The following is a 25,875-nucleotide window of genomic DNA, read 5'->3' as shown; positions in this document are numbered from 1 at the left end:
CTTTTCTTCTGATTACTATCAAGTCCATCATGTACTGGTTACACCTCTATATTTCCCATTCTCGTTTGTCTCACGCTGTGAATATTACAAATTTTTGTAATTTATATTATAACGGTGCGGTTTATTAGAACATTAAGTAAACAAGTGATTAATTCGTTATTTCTATCGCGCGTTTTAATATATCATCAAAATAAATTGCAATTTGTTGTATAATTTATTGTCTTATTTGTAATATTTATTGAAATATTTCGAATATTATATTTTCATTCTAAAACAATCTTGGTGAAAATACAAATTTCATCAAGTACAGCGCTACAAAAGAATTAAATTGAACAAAATATATTACAAAGATGATAATCCTCGCTTGTATAACAATCACGATTCTCAAGTCTAATTTCACTTTGAAAGGATAATCATGTAATTACAGAAAGGAAATAAGGCGAAAATAACTGCACTGTCGTGACTCCCGTCTTCGTTGCAGTCATTAAAAATCTTTTATTTGCTTTTGTTTTTTTTTTCTTTTTTCTCAAAGAATCCATCCGCCCCATCACAATTACAAAACACCTTTCGCGGCAAGCGCGACGCCGGGATCACCGTTAAACCTGTGAACAGGAGGCCACGACGGCCGACAGGATCCCGAGGCCGGCTGTTATTTAAGAATCACTATGCTCCGTCAACACGATTGTATGCATGTGACATAAAGTATTACGCTTACACACTATTCATGTATATATGTATAAGATATACATATTTCTTTTTTTCGTATTTTTTTTCACTTCTCTTTTGTGTGTGTGTGTGTGTGTGTGTGTATTTATTAGTTAGCTGTGTCTTTCAGCCCTGACAAAGTACGTAATATAGTAAAATATATGAAAAACCGTTATACGTAGGCCGAAGTGACGCGGTGTCATAAATGCGAACATCTCTTTTACTAGATGGAAGTCAATCCTCATTCTCTATTTTCTCGTCCAACAAAAATCGAATCTTCTTAACGAAGAAATAATGCCGAAAGAAAACACAAATCAAACTTGCCTGTTTAATAAGAACCTAAGGAAATCGATGTCGAGAGGTTGAGAGAAAAGATAACTTTCCTGATGGAGGAATAAATTGGTTTTTCTCGGGTTCTCGAACTTGTTGAGCTGAATTGACACGTGGAACCCTTTGGCGATTATGTATTTTCAGTAGGAAATCTAAACTATCTCATTTTCCCTCTCCGTCTTGAGAATTTTAAATGCACAAGCATTCGTTCTTTTCCTTCTTTGCCTCTGTCTCTTCTTTTCGCGTTCGTCGTCATGCGATTCCTATTCCGTGTTCGTTGCATCGACGCCACCGCGAGACCTCGTCGAAAAATCGGTCATCACAATCTGGCTTTCTTTCTTTCTTTCTTTCTTTCTTTTCTCTTCCATGCACACGTGGCGCGTCGCTACGCAGCGGCGATTTCCCCGGTCCTTCCTGATCTTCTCAGCCCGCGTGTTATTTTTATAAGCGAACCAGAGAGAGACTTGAAGGACCGTCCAGAAAACAAGATGCTCTAGACGCTTCGAAATCACCGGATTAATCTGGAAAAGGGACGTTTCATTATCTATTTACATTCCGAAGCTCGAGCAGTCCCCTGATCCTCGTGAAACTCGTGAAATTAAATTAATCGTAAAGAATTGTTGTGTTCGGTAATCGGAAATCGCCGTTGCTATATTGCGAATGTATCGTAACTTACAAAGAGTATCATCGTCATCATCACCGTCAGCCAGTACGCTGATCGTGGCACAGCAATCGTCGTTCCTCAGACGCCGATTTCCTTGCCAGCGGCTCACAATCACAGCACTTCGCTCTCACGATCGTCATCTTCCCTCGACGAAGATTTACAATTTACAAACGCGTCGCGCGACAGAGGACAAAAAAATTCACGATACAAAGGTGCTCCGCGTCTACGTCGGCAGAAGTATTATACAATTAGCGATCTACACTATTTTTATATACGTACATATATATGTATATATATATATGTATATTCATATCTCCTTGTCTTATTTACTTATATCCGTTTAACTGCGTGGCGGCTTAGATCGGGGGAGTTAAGAGTTTGCGCCAATGATTTGATGCTGTACCGATAAAAGTTAAAGTCTCGTGGAATGTCTTCGCGGCCTCTCTCTCTCTCTCTCTCTCTCTCTCTCTCTCTCTTTCTCTCTCTCTCTCTCTCTCTCTCACACTATAAATCGTATCGAAGGGTAGCGCGGTCGAAAGGTACGCAAGAGTACAAATGATAAAATTCAGTTGACGCAGCGATGTCGTTTCGCGGGGAGAAAGTTGCATTCCTCGTGGCGTATCCCGACGAATGCGATGGTACTTTCGCATTTTAAAATCTCAGAGATTCGATTGTTACAAACGCCGTTTCGCCTTCTTTTCCACAGATTTTGATCTTTGCTACAGATATCTCCGTGAGATCGAAATTGAGATCGTCCAGCAAAAAGGACACATCATAGTAATCAGAGTAATCTTTTGAAAAAATATTTATTTATCGAAAATAATGGGAGAGTAAGGTTTTTGAAGTTAATGATTATTTTCATCATGAGCCATTAAAATGCGTCCCTTTTTTCATGAACGATCTCAACTACCGTTCCAACCGGAAAATATCTTCAATTTGAAGAAATCGCAGGAAGAAGTTTTATTTTTTATATCCAAGTACCAAGCCTGTGATTATTCGATCACACTGATAGTTTTGCATTAGCAATTCTCGAAAATGTTTCACAATTACTGTGGATCCTTCGACGGAATTGCAAGCAACCTTTGCACCTGAAAAATTCAACAACGCGACCATTTGTGTCCTCAAAAATTTTCAATATTAAAACTATTTTATCAATAAAGCCTTACAAAGTTAGAAAAAACAGAGTTTTAATAATAATTAAACTTCTATAATATCATCTAATAAAAATTAATTTCTTATCAAATACGTGTAGAATGCCCAATGTAATATATTCCAATTTCTATTAATTAAAGAGAATCTCTATGTAATAGTAATTAAATTGTTGTTGTAAATTCCATTTAAATTCCATTTAAAATTCCATTTTACCGAAGAAAACTTGGTTCTCAGCACTTCATCGTGCTTCAATTATCAATATTATATAATTCTATATAATAGCTTCTCAACAATTTCACGGAAAAAAATATAATTTTTATTCCATCAGAGATTTCAGATTCGAATATTTTTCAATTTACCGTTTTCTATATTTTAAGAACAAATTGGTTCTTAAAATATATATAATCTACATTTATTAAGCACTCTGCGTTTCCCGTTTTTGTATTACACTGTTGATTGAAAGATATAACTAAAGGCACCTAATGTCTCGCTGGATGCTGTTCTCGTCGTGCAATGATGAATTAATTAATAATAAACGCAGTTGGAATCAACTGCGACATGTACACGACGGAATTTTCCTGTTCTATTGATTTCTTCTAACGTTTATGCACTCATAGTTCGTTCTAAGAGATGCGAGAAACGGTATATACTTGGCCACAAAATCACAATCGTAAAAATAAAAATAACAGCAGAATCAGAGAAATTTCGTGTATACAGCAACAGATAATTCACGAACCGAGGATGTGCTATTTTTTTTTTTTAACAAATCTGATCAATCGCGAAATGTTCCTTCGTATTGCAGATGGTGAATAAAACGATTCGCGTTCGCACATCTCGTTTCGTTAACATCGAGGGTGAAAGATCGACTCTCGAGATCCGATTACGCAAATTTTGCAGCGTGGGTTTTTTTTTTTTTTTTTTTTTTTTTTTTGATTGAACAACCTCCTGTTCTTCTCTTTCGAAAGACACCGTGAGGAGCTATTCTATCTTAAGATACTCACTTTGCAAGCTATAAATTTCGATTTCGCCAAGCGACGATAAGTCATCCTACAAACTGTATTACCGTATCAAATTTAAAAAATGGAAAAACGACGAGATATCTTCTTTTGCAAATTCAATTTCGCACTGGGAGATATCTGCATCCGCATCGCTTTTTCTTCCGAAATCCGTGCACCTCGTGTCACAACAGTGATATAAAATTGATTTGTCTGTTGACTAAAAACCTCCGTGTAAGTATAAAGCGAGAATCAGGATGCGAGAGATTTCCCGATACATCGAGGATCCCTAATCGTCTCTCGAGAGCGTGGGGATATCCAGGGGATATAATCATTCTATACATATATCTATAAGTTATCGTTACAGTAATTGTTATTATCTACGATTCTGTGCTATCTCGCACCGCGCATCGGAGCCTGCGGACTCGTCCTGCCTAATTTTCTCAGTGGCTCTATCGGAAAAATAAGAGGTAGAAAAATATACGTGTAATGCCACGCGCCGCGTATTTGATTCGGTGCAGCAATGAGAACGCGATTCAATTCTTGGACGCATAAAGATCTCGTTTACTTCGAGATCTCATTTACTTTCTTTACTCAGTATTTCCTTTAATTAAGTCTCTTCCCTTTCCCAAAGATTTTTTTTTTTTGAAATTTTTAACCGTCTTCTTCGATGATACTCGATACGAAGAAAATCAATATTACTTCTCGCATTAAAATGTTTATGCATCCAGGAATTAGAACACTGTTTCCTAGCTCGGTGTGCTGGTGACACAGACACGCGTGCATATATACGTCGGCACGATAAATCCGCGTACTAAAACTCTTTATCATCGAAAGTACGAGATTAAGGTCTTGCCTACGTTCTCTGACATACATCCTAAATATATCTTCTAAAACGCTTACTAATCTCCCTTTGAAGAGAGTTGACTCGCTTCCTTAAAAGCAGACGCGATAATAACGCCTGGTCGAGTACCTGTTACGCTTACAAGTTTTTTTTTTCACACGTTACTTTCATATAGCTCGATACATTTCGGTTGCGGCGGAAAAGAGGTGAAAAGTGAAGATAAAGGATATAGATAGAAAAGGTAAAAGGTAGAAAATTGAAGGTAGAGAGGGAGAGGATTGAGCAAAGCGAGACTATTGAAATCTGCTTCGAAAATGCGATGAGAACGTCTCTACCAAGCAGCTATTACACTTTTCTGTTTAACACATACGCCGTGTCCTTGTTGCTCAACTATATAAAAACTACTCGTCGCTTACGCGTACGCACAACGGAGATCATACTATAAAAGTCTCGCACGCAAATATTTAACAATTAATCTATGCTACCTCCCGCCTCTTCGAGTCCAGATGGCACCGATCGCGCGCGCTATTCGCTAATCATTATTTTAGATATATCACTTAGAAAAAAGAAGAATCGCTGGGTATTCCACGAAAACTGGGCAGACCGCCGGCGTCCGGGGAGGTTTCAGAAAATCTGCTGCTCGAGATTACGTTTTTGTTTTGGGTCTGTATAATTGTTGAAAAAGAGAGAGAAACAACATCTATTTATATATAGATTGCCAAGTTTTTGTGGTATACTCTGGCGCGCTACATCGTACACTTTATGTTTCTCGCGATGTCCTTTCGAGGATTTTCTATACCTAGTATTAGCTAAACCTCGGTCACATCTCATCCAGTTGCTGATATTTTAAAAACCTCAAGAATCCTCCGTTCGATCTGGAACCGCGCGAAAGACAGATTGGTTGCTCACGAACGAGCGCTGGAGCAGAAATGAAACTCGATGAAACTTGGTGGTTTCCCTGATTTTCGGCGTGGCGATCTCCCTCGTGCCGCGTTAAACCACCCTCAAACGATGCGCCTTTGCCGTGCAAACATATAATAAAAATATTTACTTTGTTATTTACATCATATTTATGTGACTAACAAATGATGTGTTTAATGAATCCAATTGAAACTCATTGATCTCGATTCTCATCAGGATTGAAGAGAAATCGATGATTATTACCAATCTAGTTTTCTTTTTTTATAGCAATGTGAAATTTGTAATCAATTTGATAAGATACCGTGTTATCACTTATTGCATCCATATATATATATATATATATATATATATATATATATATATATATATATGCAAACAAATCATTTGAGAATGATCCGAATCGATCGACATGCCAACGAGAGAACGCGAGTAGAGCGGGAAGAAACTACATTCACGAAAATCACGAAAATATTCGTGTATTCGAACAACAAATCGCGAGCATTGGATACCGACGAATTGCACGAGGAGAGAGTGTACAAAATGCAATTATCACAAATGCAGATTGCAGATTCGGGGGACAGGGGGGCAAGGGTACGATATACCTCGTGCGTGCGTGCGTGCGTCCACGGGGAGAGATATACCAAAAAGTACAAAAATATATAGGGATTAATAATCAGCATAACTTTACCGTAAAATAGTCTCTTAGATATCAGTGTAGCGCGACCGAGAGGTCGAGAAACGAAATATTGTCGCGGCTCTCGCGAAGCGCGGACTTTGTTTTTTTTTTTTTTTCCCCCTTTCTTCCCTTACGTCTTTGTAGAACGCGCGGATATACGCGGACGACACTAGCTTTCTACGTGCCTCTTGCGAAGGGTTGTACGTAGAGGAGAGCATCGTAACCCCGCGTGATCGCGCGCAGGAGTAAGCGAACGGAGTAGGCGAAGAGGCAACAAGAGGAAATAAGATAATGGCAATAACGCGCGCGACTCTCACGGCAAGGAAAACGCATTCTGTGCATACGCACGCGCCCCGTAGCAAAGTCGCGGCCAAAGTTCGCTTGCATGGCTCTCACCTTCCCCTTAACATCTACTCTTTTTCCTTCGACTTAACACTTTCCTTCATCTCTCATTTTAAACATCCATACGTGCATACGTATACATACATGCACACATACATACATACACGCACATATGCGCGCAATTGTCCTCATTTTATTTATCCATTCCGCTGACGCACTTTGCGCCTCTCGTCCGTCCCACTACGTGATGTATCTCGCGTGTCAGCGGAACTTTAGAAAAACAGAGTTTTGTGTGGTCGACGGTCTTTTGGAAAGACAGAGTGATCGTACGGCGCAACGGAGCGGCCTCTCCCCTTCGAAGCAAGGACTCTCCTCTTCCGCAGAGAACTCCTCTTCTTTCTCTTCTTCTACCTTTTCTCCTTCCCCTTCTTCCTTGTACCGCTCTCTCTTTACCTGAGGCAGCGCAGCCACTTGGGCAGCATGGCTGCGCATCTCAAATAATCTCAAATGGAGCCGCTACTATCACCGGGGAACACCATCATGTTCTCAGCTCCGTACGACGGCGTCGGTGAGCTTCTCGCGTCCAGGGATGCCCTGCTAGCGGAGCTGAAACTGCTGGAGCTCAGGTCCTCGTAACTGGCCACCGACTGGCTACCACCTGAAAAAAACACAGACCAGGTCATTTACGGCTCGGTGAGGAGCGGCTTCCTCGTGCACAGAAACTCGTCTCGTCGCGCTTTTAAGAAAAAAAATCATGCTGCGCTGCACGAAGAGACTTATAGCTTATCAGCTAGTTATCAATTTACGTCATTGGCCTTAAGGATAAAGTTCTTAAGCTTAAAAAAAATAATGACGAATGTTGTCTATTTAGTGTCTCTCCACGAATCCAATCTTGCGAGATATATATCAGAAGTTTACTTGAAATTGATGAAAACCGAAATAAAGGAAAAGGAAAAAAATAAATAATTAAATCAAGATTCAAAAAACCGAATGTTTATTTGTACACAAGTTTTCAAGTCTCTTTATTTTGTCAGCTACTGGATGATTCAGTTGGCAAATTTCTCCTTGAGACCGATGACATATATGTATCAATAGACCCTTTATTCGAGCCAAGAAAAGACTCCCTGATCTGTATTCACATGTATGTAGTTAGCGTTGAACACGTTAGCGACGAATTAATCAATATGACGATCAAAAGCAAAAACGTCTTAATGTATAAGTGCATCTGGTAAGGGTCTAAATCGACAACTTGGAGTTTCCCATTGCAAATATTGTGTAAAATATTTGTACAACAACACATAATTCAACTGAATGCAATTAAATATTGTGCAATAAAATATTTTTATGTCATATCTTGTTTAATAATTTTATAAAATTTATCTGATTATATATTCAATTTAATTATACATGTATGATTACATTCTGCGCTGGAGTGCTCCAAGAATCTTCAAAATATTTTTAAAAAGTTGTTCAATGCTAAACGTATACGATGCAAATATAGATCCACAAGCATATGCATATATCGTACGTAAATCGCAATTAAGAGGACGAGAAACTTTTTAAGAAAAATAGCATGCGTATGCGGTATGGCTGTATACTTTTATTTTCGTTTTATCGTTTTTGTCTTTTTTTTTTTTTTCTTATGCATTAGCAACTGCTCGTGGTGAAGCGTCTCTTCCGCGAGCTAACATCTCGCTAACGTCTCGCGCGTGTCGGACATAATTTCGTTTTGTTTTTTGTCTGTTTTTTTTTTTTTTGTACATTTGTCATTACAATCATTAAAGTCGTTAGTGCATTTTACAATACATTCCGGCGTGTTTCCGCCACAGTCGATTTTTATACTGTAGAAGAGAACGGCATCGCGCTTCCCGTTCGCTTCCTTTTTTCTCGTTCTCGTGGACGATTCTCCCTCGATAGTTAATTAATTGAGATCATATCGAGCGACACATGCAGCTTAAACGCTCCAAATCCAAATGGGAAAAAGTAATGCCGTCGATTTTTAATACGTCTTAGCTGCTGGCTAATTGGGGAACTCTCGAGTAAATTTGATATTTCCCAATTTTATATTAACACCGAGAGTGCGTTCCTGAGAGTATTCCCTATGTTTAGTAGACAAGTAACTACTTCACAAATATTTCAAGAACATCATTCGCGTAGAATCCGCTTTTATCTCTTGGGAAAAAGAGTGCCGCGAGTCGACGACGAAAGACAGCGACAAAAGCTCAAAAAGATTTCTTGAATTAGATTTTTATTTTTATCGTTTATCGACAGGTGAAATTAAAACAAAAAAAAATTGTTTAAGAAAAAAAACTACCAATCGTCTAATTCGGCTAATTTGATATTTCTCTTCGTCTCGACCAGCGACACTCTTTTTCACAAAACGCGATATGTATTACACGTGCGACAATGGATACACATTTAAAATTGCTTTTGCAGTTCGCACAGGAGTCAGTCCTCATTCATCGACAAATAAGAGCGCGGCTAAAAATTGCACAGCGCAATTCATAATAAAGAAAATAATACTGAGCACCGTTGTTGTGCACCGAGAAAATATTGCTCAGATTAGTCAAATCAGAATCAATATATATTTAACATGATAGGTTCTTATTCTTTGCCTCGCGTCAAGCAAGAATCCTCATTATCCTTTACTATCCTTATTATTATCCTTCTTTTAACATTAATACTTATCATTCCCGATTTTTCGCTTATCCGAGCGCAATCTTTTCTCATTGCACACCCAAAGGAGTAACAAGTCGATCGACCGTAGACTTACACCGAGTAAATTAAAATATGTAACAGTCCGGACTTTGGCATTGTAACATCACACAAGCGAACATCGTACACATTTTTACACTCACCAGCCACTTCCGGGCGGCCTACTGTCAGAATCATTTACGAGAATGAGATAAAGGGCCAACGAACGAGACTGACAAAATTCTTTACATCAAGCACGCTAAACGTATCTACAAGCTAAAGCTTATCGGAGAGAGATAGAGTCTCCGCGTCCTAAGTCATACGAATAAATATGAAAGTAAAATCGATGATCAATCTATCGGCTGCCGTAATGGTGTTACATTTACATATCGGCGAAGGCAGTCGCGCTGCGCGACACGCTCGAATCTTTCCGCGATTATTGCCTTCTTCGTCACGCCGTGGGACGTACAGTGGCGGAAAATTCATATCGTCGGTCTCGAGAAAGATTCAACAGAAAATAAATACTCGACGTTCGAAAACACAGAAAAGAATTCATTCGATACAAGACTTTTCTATCGTCTAATTCATAAATCTTGTAACGTCTCACCATTTCAATATTGCACTCTCTGATACGATTTACGATCCTGAAAGATCGAACAAATGCAATTCAGATAATACATATGCTTAATAATAAATGTGTTAAACATTGATAATTCGAGAAATTTATTAATCGATGTAAAGAGCGTCAATTGCCAAAACTTTGGGAATTTTCAATAACTAAATAACTCGACTGTTTTACCTTGATTCTTGCACTTGATATGTAAACAGATAACTTACAATATAAAAAAATAAAAACGAATTAATCGTATCCCAAACGATTCCCATTCACGATTTCTTTGATCTTGTTAAGACCGACGATTAATTTTTCATAATTCGTATTTCTCGTTATTTGTCTATCGTTAGGATTCTATAAATAGATTGTCTCATGGTAAATCTATATCGATGAATACGGAGTATCATTCTAATCGCCACTGTACATACAAATTCGAAACTGTAACGGTATCCAAAAGGTTCATTGCGATACATTTGAAGTATCGCGATAAATGATGTATTCGGCCAGTTGTATTTCTCTTTTTTTTTTCTTTTTTTCTTTTAATAGAAGAATACCTCCGCGTGAAGAAGTACCGGTTAATTGTTCTTAATTCTACTCAGGTAAATACACAGGTAAATTGTAACTCGCTATACACAGAAAAAGAAAATAGAATCATTGAAAATTATAAATAAATTCGGCGGCCAAGTGCCTCCGCCTGTTAATCGTTAATCTCCCATACGTTTAGGCCCGGTTGCACCAATGCAGCGTCAATTCGGCATTCCTGATCCTCATGTATATGCCCAACTAAAACTCTAAGAAGAGAGAATAATCACAAATTGCTACAAATCCAGGGGATCAACGCTCGATCAACGATTCTCGATGCAACGTGGCCTAAATCCTTCCTAGCAATTTTATAAATTAGTACATACACATGTCTACGGTATTACAATAAGTAATATCTACACGAACATTGCCTCTGAAAAATGATACGATATTCCGTCTCTCGAGAGAAGTCAAAAAGTATTATCGAGGACTCGAGAGAGGGGAGGGGGGGGGAGAGAGAGAGAGAGCGAGTGATCGTGTATAAAGTGCAATTGTAATTTGGACGTTATCAATCATTGTTATTTCGAGGTTTTCCCCTCTCCCTGCCACGGGCTGCGGCTGGAAAGTGAATGGGAAACGCACGTGATATACGCTCGAATTGCGGCGACAATGAAGCGGGTGGGTTTTTCTCACCTTCGTTCTCTCTCGCTGAATGTCAACGCAATTTGCCAACGGGAGCGACGGGGACGTACCTCCGACGTATCTCTCGAGAGCGCAATACACATACGCACGCATGCATTTGTGTTTGCAGATCGATCACGATGTTCGACACTCTCCGCGCATCACACATACGCATCGCACGCATCACACACATCTCGCACGCAGTGATTTGTCATCAAATCATTTGAACCTACGTAGACGACGTAGCCTCTCCCTTCGTCTCCCTTTCTCTCTCTTTTCTTTATTTCTTTTTTTTCCCCCATTCGCGTGATACATGCCCGCATGTAATGCGATAGTAGAATAAAATAATCGCGACGAAGATCAAACGAAGGGATGAGTTTCGAATTAGAATCAGCGTATTTATGCGTCAAGCTGTACGTAATGACGCAAGGTACCTAATGCCGCTTAGGATCGAGATCACTACCAGCCGAGGGGGCAATCACAGTCTGATAAAGAATTCTTTCTTTCGTGAAATTCGGCGCGAGGCCCGAATACGAGGAGAGTGTACAGGATAAAATCACGTTAACGCTTCCTTTTCTTCGAGTAAATTGAAAAAGGTGATTTTTGGAAAAAGATTCAGGTCGTTGCGAGCCGTAACGTACGAACTCTCTGTGCGACATGATACTTACACTGTCGTTCACAAATACGATAGTACAGTGCGTTGCATTCAGCGGATATTACGGCCGACACAATTATCCTTTCCTTTCCTTTTTACAATTTAATTCGAAAGAACCTACGAGACAACTGTATAATACCACGTAAACTATCTGTATTTTTCTCCTGAAATAAATATGAGTTACTTGCTCTGATGATGCTGATAATCAATTCAAATATAATCAGATTAGCGGAGACTCGCGTAGTTCACCCTCTACACTCTCTGTTCTCGCTTAAAATTAGATTTTACGATTGATCTCCAAATAAATAAATAAATTCGCCTCTCAACGTGGTTTTCCCACCTGAATTTCTCTATGCCGTGCAGCGATAGAGGATCGCTGCCACGAAGCTACTGAGTTTATTGAATATTTTCATCATTTTTTTTTTTCTCGATACATTCTCGCACACGATATCTGTTTTTTCTTTTTCCTTTTACCACTAATTACGATATACAAGAAATGTAATTATATCTATGCACACACATTTTTTTATGCGTCACCATCGGCAACACGTTGAACACGCTTTACGTTTTACACGCTTTTTTCTTATTTTTCCTCCTTGTTTTCTATCTCGCGTGTAACATTCAAAAACGTTTTGAAATTTTTACACATCAAGAATACGCCTGTCATTTCGCCGTTTCGAAAATTCGAAAAAACCTGGAGAGAGGAGAACTACAGAATAGAATTAACTGCCACAAAGAAGATAGAGAAAAACGAAAAGCAATATATGCAAAAAGTGATCATTGAAATTAAGAGAACATTTTTCTCTAGTTTAAATGTATGTAAAAATGTAAAAGAGTTGACCCATTTTTATATATAGGCGTTAGGCCACTACAATAATATCTTGATAATATTTGTACATCATTTATGCAATATTTTACACGTCATGAATTTTTAATCATTTTTATGAACTTCATTAAATTTTGAATCTTTAAATTTTCGTAAATTTTTTCTTTAACAATTTCGGATTAATTAGGAATGTCCTCTTAATTATCATGAATAATTTAATTTTTCATCATTTTTAAATTGGAGCAATTTAAATATGTTATAAACTTGAGTATTTCATCATTAAATTTTATACAAGCTATCAGTCAAAAAGTTTAGAATACTTCATATTTTATTTAAGACTTAAATAATTATAAATAATTTAATGAGGAGAATGCATTGCACAATCAAGGAAGATATATTATATTATTTTATATTTTTTTTCTTGTTATATATTATTACTTGTTAGATCCACATATTCAAATCAAAGATAAGATTTAAATTGAAATTTAATTTAATAATTGTATAAATAAGAAATTTTTGTTTGAAATTTGCCCAGTTGAAAATGCATTATCTATTCTGATTTGAGGACTCTGCAAAGATATATATTAAATTAATTTTCTTAGACGCTGAAATATGTTCAGAAATCATTCTATATAATTTAAAATGTAAAAAAAACAATCTAGTTTTCAAACTAAAAGAAATTGCGTTCTTCCCTTTAAATAACTTGTAAAAATTTGTAAAAATTTGTTCGATTTATATGAGTAAATATTCATAGTAATAATAAAATAAATAAGATTCGAAAAAGAAAATGTTAAAATAATTAAGAATATAATCTCTCTTTAATTGGAATTTGCAAAGAATCTCATTTAAGTTTGAAAGTAAATTACAGGTTTTATACCTCACAAAAATAAGACTGTAGAATAAGATTTTAAGCAATGGCAAAATATGTTATAATTTATCAATAATAAATATCGTTACGAAATATTAATCTTTCAACATGAAAGATTATGCTGTATGCGGACATTAATATACTGACAAATCACATTAACGTTAATGATGTGAATTCTAGAGGTGCGTAATTTGCATCGAGTAAGTGAACTTCAATCAGCTTCATCGATTGCATCAAATTACTTTACATGATTCCTTATGTATCCATTATTAATACAACGTTACATTATATAAATTAATAATTTTGCTCAAAAATTGATTATAAAAATCGGTTATAAAAATTAACAAAGGAACATAATAATCTTACAATATCAACTAATTAAAATAACAAAAAAATTCAGATTTCCTTCTGTAGATAGGATTTCTTTAGGAAAAAATAGAATATTTAGAAAAAATAAAACTTTGATGGGAGGAGACAGAATTCAGTTAAAATTTAGATTGAAGATAGTCACAATAATAATAAACGAAAGTGTTTCGATTCAAGAAGATTCACATTTGAAAAAAAGCACTGTGAGAAGATTCATATTTAGAAGAAAAGCACTGACTATTTCACATTATCAACATCGTTATTCTTGCATTGCCTAAATTTCTTAATTCTGGAGACACAGTTTACACTCAATCGGAATAGTAATCTTTCCAATATGAGCTACGTCTAAATTTGTGATGGTAAAGCAATACTTAAACGGTAAACATTTGAACAGGCGTGGTTTGCGCAAAGATGAACGCGTCTGAGGAATCATATAGAACACATTATATTAAAGATTTATAGTGCAAACGCGGATTTTTTATCATCCTTTTTCACTACTATTATTACTACTATCACTACTACTACGCTATTACCATTATTATTAATAATTGTTTCGTCAACAATTTGTCGGGAAATACTTGTCTGCATACCGTATGTAAATGATCGATGATATAGAGAGTCCTCTGAAAATCTCTTCGAAATCGAGTAGACATTATACAAAGGTGCACGAGAATGTGTACAGCTAAATAAGCAATCAGTGATTTGCTCCTGATTGTAGCCGACTGTACAAATTACTATGATTGAAAAATCTTTTTAATTTCATAATGATTCCTCTCCGTATTCCACTGCCATCGTTCGACGAGAACCATAATTCGCGGCAGTAAACAAAAGATGAATGAATTCAATGAAGATACTTTGTACTATAACGAAGAAATGTATAGCCTATTGCATATTGAACAATGTGGTCGTCACTCGAGAATAGAACTAGCTAGAAGATCAATCCCGCAAATGAACACCTAATGGCCGAGAGCGTTCGTCACTTCGTTAATTGCACCAAACAATTACATTTACATTATGATAATGGGCAAACGATATATATAGATACACGCAATTTGTTTGCACCATATAGAATTCAAACGCATTACGTTCTAAGGCAGTCGAATTGAAATTGCTACACGGGTATTATCGGATGGCGAAACGCGATCCTATCCTAGGAGCTCCCTCGTTAGTTCTACACCCCATTAGAGCTAACGTCGAAGCGACTAATTAGGGTCATGACATCCGCTAGAACGCAACCTTGCCCGCTATATTGCCCTGAACATAATATATGGTTCGTACCGTGATTTTGCGACCGACGTTAATTATACCGACATTGACAAGACACTCGAAACGAAGATAGGGCCAAATAACACGCGATTTTGAGATAGATGACAATAATTTCGCATGTACATAACGATCTCTCTTACATATTTTCTATCTGGTTGTGATTATTTTGAATATCAATTTTCACAAACGAGTCTCTGAAAATCTATAATTACGAATTACTCCTCAAAAGTAAATTCGGAGGACACAGAGGAGAGATGAGCCTATCGTCATTATAGCGAGACGCACGCCGATCGACGCTTTGCCCGAAAGGGGCAAAAGTAGTTCTTCGAAGTCGAGAAACGCTCGAGCTACGACGTGATCTCACTTCCTTACGTACGAACGCTAATCTACCCCTGCTACTTGCATCAGGAGTATGTACAGAGCAAGGCTGGCCCTAGGTACGTCCATGCAGCAATCCTCTACTCATCTGCGCTTTTTTCTTTTAGATCTGTTGCTCGCTTTCTTGGTGGCGCTCGAGTGCTCGCTGGGCATCTCGCGCTCCGCTTCGTTCCGCTTCTCGGCGGGCCCGTGATCGGATTCCGGGGACACCTTCGGGGAAACTGGATCGTTCCGCTTGGACACTCCCATCGTGGTGATACCATCGTCGCCGCCTACCTCGTCCTTCGCCTGCCGCCGCGTTGGCTGAAGCTGCAAAGAAGATTCTCTTTGCGATTCTCTCCTTTCGGCTGCCACGTTACCTCGACGTGTCTCGTCGACGACGGATCGTGGTACTTCCGAGGCGAGGAGAGGACTGCGCTCCTCCGTCGCTTTGTTATCCCCCTTGTCCCGAGAGATCTTAGCTCGCGTCAGAGCAGTTGCGACGCACGTGACATCCGTGTCCGTGCGAGGCTCTTCGTCTATGATCGGTGCGTGAATGTCTACGAGGATATTCTCCTTCACCATCGTCGTCGCCGCCGTCTTCGTCACATCGATGTTATCCCTCTCACCGAAGAGTTCTTCGTCATCATCCTCTTCCTGCTTAGCCCTGCAGGCACGTCGTCGTGTACTCTCGCGTTCGCGCGTCGGACTTCCCGCAGATTCATAGAACGTAAGATCGTCCCTAGCATGAAGTTCCGCTTCGTCGAATTTTCTCACATGCTCGCCGCTCTCCGATCTCTCCTCCACTTCGATCAATGGCTCGAGATCGGTTTCCTTGCGGACTTCTTGCGAGTCCGAGGAAGGGGAGATGCTCTTCTTGACGATAGAGCTCCAAGATATCTCTGTCAAAGGCGGTGTCTGAGCCTTCGACTCCTGGCTCCTGGAACCGAGTTCTATAAACGACTCCTCCTGCACGGCTTCCTGCACGGCTTCCTGCACGGCCTCCTGCAACTCCGCCATTTTCACATTGGAAGAACGGAACGAAGGTAGAGGCGCAGAAACGGGAAGCTCCGTCGAATTGTTTTCCTGGGACTGACCGTCCAACTGTGACCGCTTGCTCTTGCGAGACTTTCGGCTACGCGGCCCGGTAACGACAGGTAGAATCTTGCACTCCGGCGTTGCATCGGCATCCATATCTGCCTTCTGCATCGCATCGATATCGATAATCTCGACTATGTCGGTATCGGTGCTCTGAGAAACTCGCTTGGCAGGTAGCAACGAGGACGACGAGAAACTCGTTGCTTTCGTACCGCGATTCTTAGACCTTTTCGTGGGGCTCGGGTACGGTCCATCCGGTTTTTCCTTGAAATGATCGGCGAAATCGCACTTTTCGGTCTCCTCCAACTTTGACCACATGTCTTCCAGCGGGTTGTATATCACAGTGACCTCCGCAGCCTCCGCGGCTTCCGCATCGTTCTTCTCGATCACCATGATATCCTTCCGTCTCTTACCCGATCTAGACTTTGTTCCTTGCTGCTCTGCCGACGTTGCTTCCTGTAGAGATTCTCTTTGCGACAATCTCACCGCCGCGTCAAGTTCCAGCTCACGGACTTCCGACAGTTGAACATGCTCCAAATCATCGTCGGAAGACAACGTATGCCTGCTGTGCCTTCTGCGCGGGCAACCGTCGTTGCTTCCCCTCGTTAAGGATTTCATCGCATTAGCGTCATTCCGCTCCAAGTTCGCGGATTCAAAGCCAAGATCGACACTGTGTATGTACTCCAGATCGTCGTCCGAGATCGTGCTCTTGCTGCTCTTCCGGCGCGTTGTCGGAGAAGACAATTGCGCGATCGTGCCGACAGTTGCACTTGCATCCTTGCACCTACCGCTGCCCGTATCGATCTTCATTCGCATCTGCATCACCTCAGACGCGTGAATATGCTCGATATCATCGTCGGACTGGGTGGACGTTGACGCGGCATCTCTGCCGAAATTGCACGGCTCCACCATGTGATATTCGATAGAACTGAAATCGTCCAGAGGCGGCGGATCCAACGGCGGCAATTCGTCGTCATCATCGTCGTCGTGGTTGCTCTCTTTAGTTCTCTCGGACAGTAGTCTCGCTTTTTCCATATCCGAAGTAAATTTAATGGAGTTTCCTTTTGCATCGATAACCGATTCCGTCGGTTCGGGTAAATCGACAGATATCTCTCTCGTGCGTTTAATTCCCTTTTCCTCGGACGTAACTCGATCCTTGCCGTTGGATTCTCGTGGAGAAAAACGGTTCTTCGATTCGTTGTTTTTACGTGGCACCTCGTGTTTGTCTCTCGCTATCTTGGTGTCTTTTGCGCTCTCGATTTCTCTTTTCTTATCGACGTCGCTTCTCTCTTTTCTCGCGCCAACAGTCATCATCGAGTCCACGCATCGCGCATCCTCGATAACGACGCTATCCTCGTCCTCTTTGATGATGTATTTCTCCGCGCGCGTCGTCCGCTGTTCGACCGAACGTTTCTGAGATTTTTCAGAATCGATGCTCTTCTCGATAGCTCTTCTCGCGATGGGTTTTTTGATTCTCTCGTCTACACTCGGCATCTCGATGTTCCTCTCGCTTCGCATCGTCTTGTTCTCCATTAACGTGACGCTGTCATCGTCGTAGCTGACAACATATTTCGCCTTGGCGAGGTGCCGCTCGTGAGCCTCGTTGCGATAATCCTCGAGCCGCTTGTCGGCGGATCTCCCCTTGCTGCACCATAACGCGGTCTCTTTCGCCTGCGTCATCGGACTGCTCGGGATCTCACCTGGTTCGGCGCACAGGCTCAGACTCGTCGGCACGTCGCGAAACGCCTCCTCCCTCTCGTAGTCGATCGACGTCGTCATGGTCGTCGTGGCCGCCATCTCCGCGCACAGGGCGCGACGTTCCTGCAGCTCGCGTATGTTCTCGTCAGGCACACTGTCGATCGCCGGCTCGCTTGCCGAGCGCATCTCCGCACAGATCTCGGTGAGCTCGCGATTCAGCGCCCGACTTTCCGGCTCATCCGGGAGGTCCGCCGCGCCGAGCGAGGCCGGACCCTCCTCCGCGCACACGCTTCTAGGTGCGTGGATCTCCTCCGCGGCGGAGTCGTACTCCTGTATAGAGCTAATAGCGTCCTCATCCTCGTCGGCCGACACGGTAATCACGGTGCCGGTGTGAGGGTTGACGACTTTAGTTACCGGCTGACCCACCCTCTCAAATACCGTACGCCTCCCTAGTAACAGAAAAAGCCGTTGGCAGGTATCAATATCACGAGTCGCTGCTCACGCGTGTCTTTCGCTCTCTCTCTCTCTCTCTCTCTCTCTCTCCCCCTTTCTTTCTTAAGTTTCTCTTTTTTTCATTTTCTTTTTTTTTTTTTGCAATAATAATTAGCTCGCTCGCATGCTCGCTCGGGATTATATTTTATATATATATATATGTGTATATATACGATTATAGTTTCGCCTTGTCGACAAGTAAACAAAAAAGCATAGTGGAATTGTCAAGATTTAAAAAAAGATTTTTAAAAAATATGTAATGCGAGTGAGTTCTGATTAACTACAGGAGTCTGTGCTTTGACAAACAAAATCTCGGACAAAAAAAGATGACTAATCCTTTCTTTTTCTTTTCTATTACATTCCGCATTAGCATAACTCCGTGCGCGTGTGAATTACACGGGGTGAAGACAAACTTAAGAAGAGAAACACATTCGCGTTCATATCGTAATTGCAAAATAGTCAATACACAAAGCTAGAAGCTCGAGCAAAATGTGATGGTTCTACATGGTTAGTACAAAAGACAGCACGTAATATCGTTTGTTGGACGTTTCTTTTCTCCAAAGATACAAAGAATAAACGTCAACAAAATTTCTTGCTGTTAGTGCTCGGTAATACAGTTACGGGGACAAAATGGAGATACCTGCCTCTGGCCAGTTCTGTGTCCACGCAAAACTTACAATGCTAAGTGATCTCAGCCTTTGTTCGAAAATATCACAGAAAAAGGAAAGATTTGCTTACGAGTATTTTTCTTTCAGTGAGAATACATCTCAAGTTTCGCAATACACCATGACAATGTCGTCGTAAAATGTTGGCAAGTATAATAATTATATATCTCTTTCTTTCGAAAATTTCATCTATTTCAATTTTTCGATACTGCTAATAAAAAGCGGCAAGTCGAAACACGCGTCAATATCAAATTACACGCGGATTTTATACCCTGCAAGCTTTGCGAGCTCAAATCCGTATATTTGAGATATATATATATATATATATATTTAAGATGTTTTTATAATATATGTAAGTATATAATATGCAAAATTTATATATACAATGTCAAAAATTGTACTTATTTAATGAAATTCAACAAAAGTATTTTACAATCATTAAACATAAGAACGAATACAGTAACTGTACAGTGTGGCAATGTACAGAATGTAGGCAAATTAAATGACAACGAAAACAAAAACATAAAATACTGTCAATATTCACAACTACATCCTTTATATCGATAAAAAATTATCCATTATCAAAAAATAAAAATTATAATACAAATTATATAGTACAAATGTATATACAAAATATATTGAATAAATATAAATTTGTACAAATTACAATTACGGAATGTACTGATTTAAATTGCTTTGATGATACTGTGATTAACGAAGCAGACCTGCATTCGTAAATTTAGTGTCCTCGATTAAAACTCCGTTGCATAATTGCGCACTTACCTGGGGCACGATGCGATGCGATTGATATCTCGAGCATAGCTTCCGCGAGATCCTCTCTCAGTTGACTTTCACAGCTACCAACAGCCACATTCTCGCTGTCCAAAGGATCACCATAAGCCTCCACGAATCTCGGCGATTGCTCATAACTGCCTGTAAAAAATCAAATATAATAAATCTTTTACGTTTTTATAAATAATCGATTTATTCTTATAATGTAATCAAATCTTAAAATTGAAACATGTGATGTAATTTGCATTATTCGATCTATCAACGATTATTACATACTTCCTGATCCATCGATAACAACCGGCATCAATGGCCTAGATGCTGCATGGGGCATATTAACGGGCTTCGATCTTGCTGGACGCGATCCGGTGATTCCAATTTCGACTGCTTCCGCTTCAACCAGATTGACAGCAACACTAATAACGATTAATTTTCATTAAATTTCATTTCCATCAGAAAGATAATCTATCGGAGGATATTGAGATGACCAACCCGCTTGGCGCGTTATAAGTTTTAAAAACAAATTGTGGTCCCATCCACAATCGTCTATGCGGTCCAGCGTGCGTTACGATTTCCACTTGACTTAACCAACGACCCTCGGCTGTATCAAATTCTTGATTGTTTTTTGGCGCGAACGAAACACTGAGTAATGGATTCGATAAAGACAAAGGTGGGATAAGATCCGATGAATTGGGAGATCTACAGAGTGGCCATTGGCCCTTTGCTTCAACCTCCAATTCAATAGTAGTATCGTCGCAAACTTTTTCCTTTGGTACTCCTAAAAGCGAATTTTACTAGATAATAAAAAAATATATTTTTAGAGGAATAATATAAATCATCTCTTTTTCTCTTTCTAATCTTTTCCGTAAAAAATATATACAATAAAGTATATAATAAAGTATATAATATTTTCTTTCTGTAATATACCAGCGGCTGGTTTAGGATCCAAATCGTATTGTATCATATTTCCATGGCATGCCATAATGAACAAGGAATCGACCGCCCTTTTGACAACCTTGCTGCTGGACTCCCTTTGTGCGTACATCCAGGCTCTCGGTGGAGCGAAGCACGCGCAAATCTTCAACGGTAAAGTACCACTATCGTCCGAATGTAACCGTTGTCTTTGCTGTGGTCTACTATAAAATATACGATATCTTTTAATTACACCTTTATAGCTTATTGTCCCCTGTGAAGCTAGTTTTCTACAAAACCAATAGCTACCTTGGCTGTGTGGAGCTGTTGACCTGATTCAAAGAAGACGGTTGCCGAATCTGAGACAGAGGGTGCAATATCGTTGGATGAGGATACGGAGGAAGTCTAGGATTGGAGTACGGATATACGGACAAAGGTAATTCCGTATGAGATACAGGAGAATGAGATCGGGTACCATCATCCGTCAAGCCCGCACTTTTGTGGAACCGCGATAGTCTATTGACAACATTGGGCGTGGAATGAGTTCTAACGCCAACAGGACCTCCATAAGGCGCGACAGGAAAAACGTGTGTTGTACCTCTTACGGTTGAAATCGCGGCCCAGCGTGTGTCGCTTGAGAATACCATATCCTAACATGATAAAATACAATAAATACTTTTATATATAAATTCAAAGATATTTTCTCTTATATGTTTAATTTAAAAAAGTTTTTTTTATATAATTTAAATAAAAAGTCTGTTTTCTTCACTTTTCACTCGAATAGATAATGCATTTGAAGCTTTTAAATTTGCATTATCAATATTTAGAGCATTATGAATTTCTACTGAAAGAAGTCTTAACATCAGATTATTTCTTGTTCTAATGAAGTAAACTGTAATATTCATGAAACATGTTTGGATCCATAATTCATCTTGATATAGTGGAAACCGCAAAATTCTAAATAATTATTTTAATCGTTTTACACTTTCAATAATATTGAATTAAAGTATATAATTAAAATGTAATTAGCAAGAATGTATTAGGATGTACCTGTACTTTCGCAGTGGTATCGCCACGATGTAAAATATACAGATGATGCACTGCTGCTAATGTCGGTCCACCAGGATGCGGTTGGATTCTGAATATGTGGAAGTCATGTCCTCTCTTGTCCGCCGTCATTAATAACGCACCAGTCAAATCAAAAGTCATGGCAACAATCGCATCACTGTGGGCGGTAAAATGAGCGATTACAGCATCCGCATTCGTGTCGTCTAACTCCTTCTCGTCTTTCGCGATCTGAAGATCTAATATTGAAACGACGCCTGGTTGCGTCACGTCATTGCCCGCGTTATTGATAGCCATCGGCGATACTGAATTCCCAGTGAGACTCGACGCTACAGTTTCTCCTAATCCGCGAAGACCTTTCCCCAGTGACTTTGCCGCATATAAAACCGTCGCTGTGTAACTTTGAACACCTTCTCCTTCGCAACCACCACTGCTTCTTCTCGCAGGTATTAATTTTTTCTCGCTGTAAATATCACAGAAACGAATTATATCAAGTTTAACGAAGTACTGTCGTGCTCTGGAAGGCACTGAAATTGTTAACGAATGTACAAAATATCTGCAAAATTCTATACCTGTAAGCGAGCCATCGTGTTCCTAAAGCGACAGGGTTTGGATTTGGGCCAGGGCTGGCATAGCAGGTCGTGATTGTTATATTATTTTGCAATGTTCTGGCATCAAAGACTGCAATTTTTTCTAATAACGTTACGACCACGGATCGTCTATTTGCCAGTACGTCGCAGACAGGATGTTTGAAGCCTACACTGTGCACCGGTTCGCCGGTTTTTAAGGAAATGAAGTTGACGTCGCAAAATTTTGGTCCCGGAAGTGTCGAATCCGGCTCGGAGCAGACTGCTACCATCGGCCGTTTCGCTTCGAATTCGTCGACGTGTTCGTCGTCAGTCTTTGGATTTGGTAGAATTCGAAGGGTACGAACCACACCTTGTCGCCATGATAGAACTTCCGTTGCTTCTCCCGTCGCTGCTATCAGCCATACCTTGAGTTTGAAAGATTCGATGATTATTATGATTACACAAGAATGTAAATATGATGAAAGATGTGTCAAAATATTGGACACATATCAAACTATACAAAATAAGCTTTGTATTGTATCAATTAACAAATTCGATTTACCTGAACACCAACCGCATATCCTAATACCAATAACAACGGTGGTGTACTGGAACCTTCATTGTAATCGGGATATAAAGCGGGGTCATTTATATCCGCATATTCAAATCGCGCCCATGATATGGTTTCCTTATTATCAGAGTTGGATACTCCAGCATATCCCTGCGAATAACGCCAAAGATAGCATAAGGTTACATGGATTATAATTTAAATTTTTAATTAACTTTTGTTATATATTTTGTTATATACCTGTGGTACTATGTCATTGATGATTCCAGCAACACTATCAATAATTGATCGATCTACTATAGGCTGAGGTGAAACAACTTGAGCTCCTTTATGCACACCTCGCCTTGGCGATTCCGCAGACATTTTTTATTCCCAAATTAATTTTACCTACCTGCAAAGATAGCAAAATTTTTTTCTATTATCACATCATGAAGTAATTTTTATGCATTTATAAATATAATATAAATTAAATAAATAATTATGTAGATGTATGTTAAATATTTATAGATTGCGAATATTTGAAAAAATGAAAAGCTTTGCTATTTCTATTCAAAATTTTAGTTTCTATCAAGTAATACATTGTTTAAAGTAGTCAAATATTTAGAATATCGTGCACACGAAAGTTTGATTCTTGCGATTTCATATTTCGTTGCTCACTTTGAAGATTTTGCTTGTAAAATTCCATCCGAAAGACACAACTACATCAAAACGTAGAGAGAGATTTCTTTAATTAAAAATTCTACTAAATTATATATACAAAATATAAATAAATAACTCTCTCCCATGGAATTTACAGAACTTCGTGTACGTAGGAAACTCTCGGTGTCGCGACATCGTGTGACATTTGCGACATCGATGAGTAACGTAGAGGCGAACAGAGAATCGGAGACAAAGGAAGACAACACTCGCATGCCCTTGCCGAGATACGCGTCTCTGTCGTAAACGGACGAATGACGGTCGGGAAACGGTCCGGAAACGGAAAGAAAATAAAACCTGGCGCGCGCGCAAGCAAACGCGAGCGCGATCACCAGGAGGGCGAGAGGAGGAGGCGATTAGCGTTTTCCCTTCGGAAAACGCGGATTCATGAAGGGACGATCGCCGATCATGTAATTCGGCGCGCGTAAACGGAGGAGGACAAAGAACCCACGGTTCAAGGTGCACCGCTCGTAGCCGCCCGACGGTCGTGCGAGTCGCGGACATTACTGCACGTCACGACGTCGTCGTCGTCGTCGTTGTTGTCGTGCGACCGTTTCTGCCATCGAGGCTGAAGCTCCGAATGTCCCACGAAGTAGTATCGTCGTCGTCGTCGTCGCGGTCGTCGTCGACGTCGTCACGCGGTGCATTATTTAACACGCACGAAAAGTGGGAAAGCGCATCGGCCTGTCGATCGCTCTTGGTGACGAGGTGGTGGTTGCGGCGATGATGGTGGTGGTAGTGGTAGTGGTGCGATGTGTTGACGACGGTTGGTGGTGGGAGCGGAATGAAACGGAATGGGACGGGAAGGGGGAGGCGGGACAGGGCGGGGAGGGGGAGTCTATTTTGCCAGCCGTCATAAAGAGAGACGTGTGTTGCACAACGCGACGCACAGCTGTGCGCGGATCGCGCGCTCAGGGACAATCGACGGGAAAGTCACGAAGCGAGAAAGAAGGAAGGAAGGAACGACGACCGCGCCGAATGGCGCGTCGTGTCGTACCTCCGATAAACAGAATCGCGGAAAACTAAATTAGAAAACGGACGGATGGACGGACAGACGGACGGATGGATAGACCGACCGATTCGGACCTCGAGCGGTTTACGCAACCGCGTTAAAAAAAGCGCCGTGAACGCGCTGGATCGTCGTTCGACGAACATTCGGAGCGCACATCGAACAAAAAGAGGGAGGGGAAGAGGGAAAGGAGGACGCAGGATAATATCGTCGGAGAAACAAAGAGATCTCTCGCTTGTTACGCGGTTATTATCATCGCGCGTTCGTCCATATCCGGAGCAGGCGATTTAATCGTCGTCGTCGTCATTGTTATCGATCAGTCGTCATGATCGATAATGATTGAGATGAAAAACCGAGGAGAGACTGATATACATAGTAATAACACTTACTTCACCGCGAGACTTCACCGTGTTTTCTCATTGTGCGAGAGGAGAGACAGAGAAGGGAGAAGTCGCGTGTGGTACGTGTGTGATGGAGAGCGAGAGAGAGAGATAGAGAGAATCCGCCACACTGTACTCCGCGCACGCGTCACCGCCGCCGATGATACCACTGTCTTCTCCGTCTACTGCGTCATTCTGCGTCCCGCGAGCGACTGACAGACCAAGCCGAATCGAGCTGACCCGAGACGAGCCAAACCGTGCCAAACCAAGCCAAGCCAAGCCAAGTCAAGGCAAGCCAAGCCAAGCGAATGGCGCGGGTGGCTATGATGTCAAGCGCGCGATCGCGCGCGCGGAATACGGCGCGGTTGTCCGTCCGCAATTTTTCCGCGCCGCGGGGAAAAAAAAGGCAGGAGCGCAGAATGTCAGACGGACAGACGAACGGACGCACCCCGAACGA

The 25,875-nt window shown here is 40.5% G+C and overlaps 1 protein-coding gene across 6 annotated transcripts; it reads right to left on the bottom strand.

Annotated features, from left to right (window-relative positions):
• Positions 1-471: 471 nt before the first annotated feature.
• Positions 472-25,566, bottom strand: LOC105426621 (uncharacterized). 6 transcript variants are annotated; one of them, XM_089070353.1, is made up of 12 exons: positions 25,428-25,566; positions 23,574-23,724; positions 23,328-23,486; positions 22,769-23,190; positions 22,182-22,659; positions 21,441-21,781; positions 21,147-21,373; positions 20,712-20,997; positions 20,499-20,635; positions 20,214-20,363; positions 15,858-18,722; positions 472-7,287 (listed from the first exon to the last, which is right to left on the bottom strand). In XM_089070353.1, exons 2-12 carry the CDS (start codon positions 23,694-23,696, stop codon positions 7,133-7,135), a joined length of 5,343 nt encoding a protein of 1,780 aa, XP_088926479.1. In that variant the 5' UTR covers positions 23,697-23,724; positions 25,428-25,566; the 3' UTR covers positions 472-7,132. The 6 variants fall into 6 exon arrangements, with proteins under 6 accessions (XP_088926479.1, XP_088926475.1, XP_011636223.2 ...); XM_089070349.1 differs by lacking the exon at positions 472-7,287 and having other exon boundaries at positions 7,607-18,722; XM_011637921.3 differs by lacking the exon at positions 472-7,287 and having other exon boundaries at positions 7,607-18,722; positions 21,147-21,355.
• Positions 25,567-25,875: the final 309 nt, after the last annotated feature.

Source organism: Pogonomyrmex barbatus, unplaced genomic scaffold (assembly GCF_055798465.1).
Source record: "Pogonomyrmex barbatus isolate J1 unplaced genomic scaffold, ASM5579846v1 scaffold10, whole genome shotgun sequence".
NCBI lineage: Eukaryota > Metazoa > Arthropoda > Insecta > Hymenoptera > Formicidae > Pogonomyrmex > Pogonomyrmex barbatus.
The sequence above is the reverse complement of the archived record's forward strand: the minus strand, read 5'-3'. Positions and strand labels throughout refer to the sequence as shown.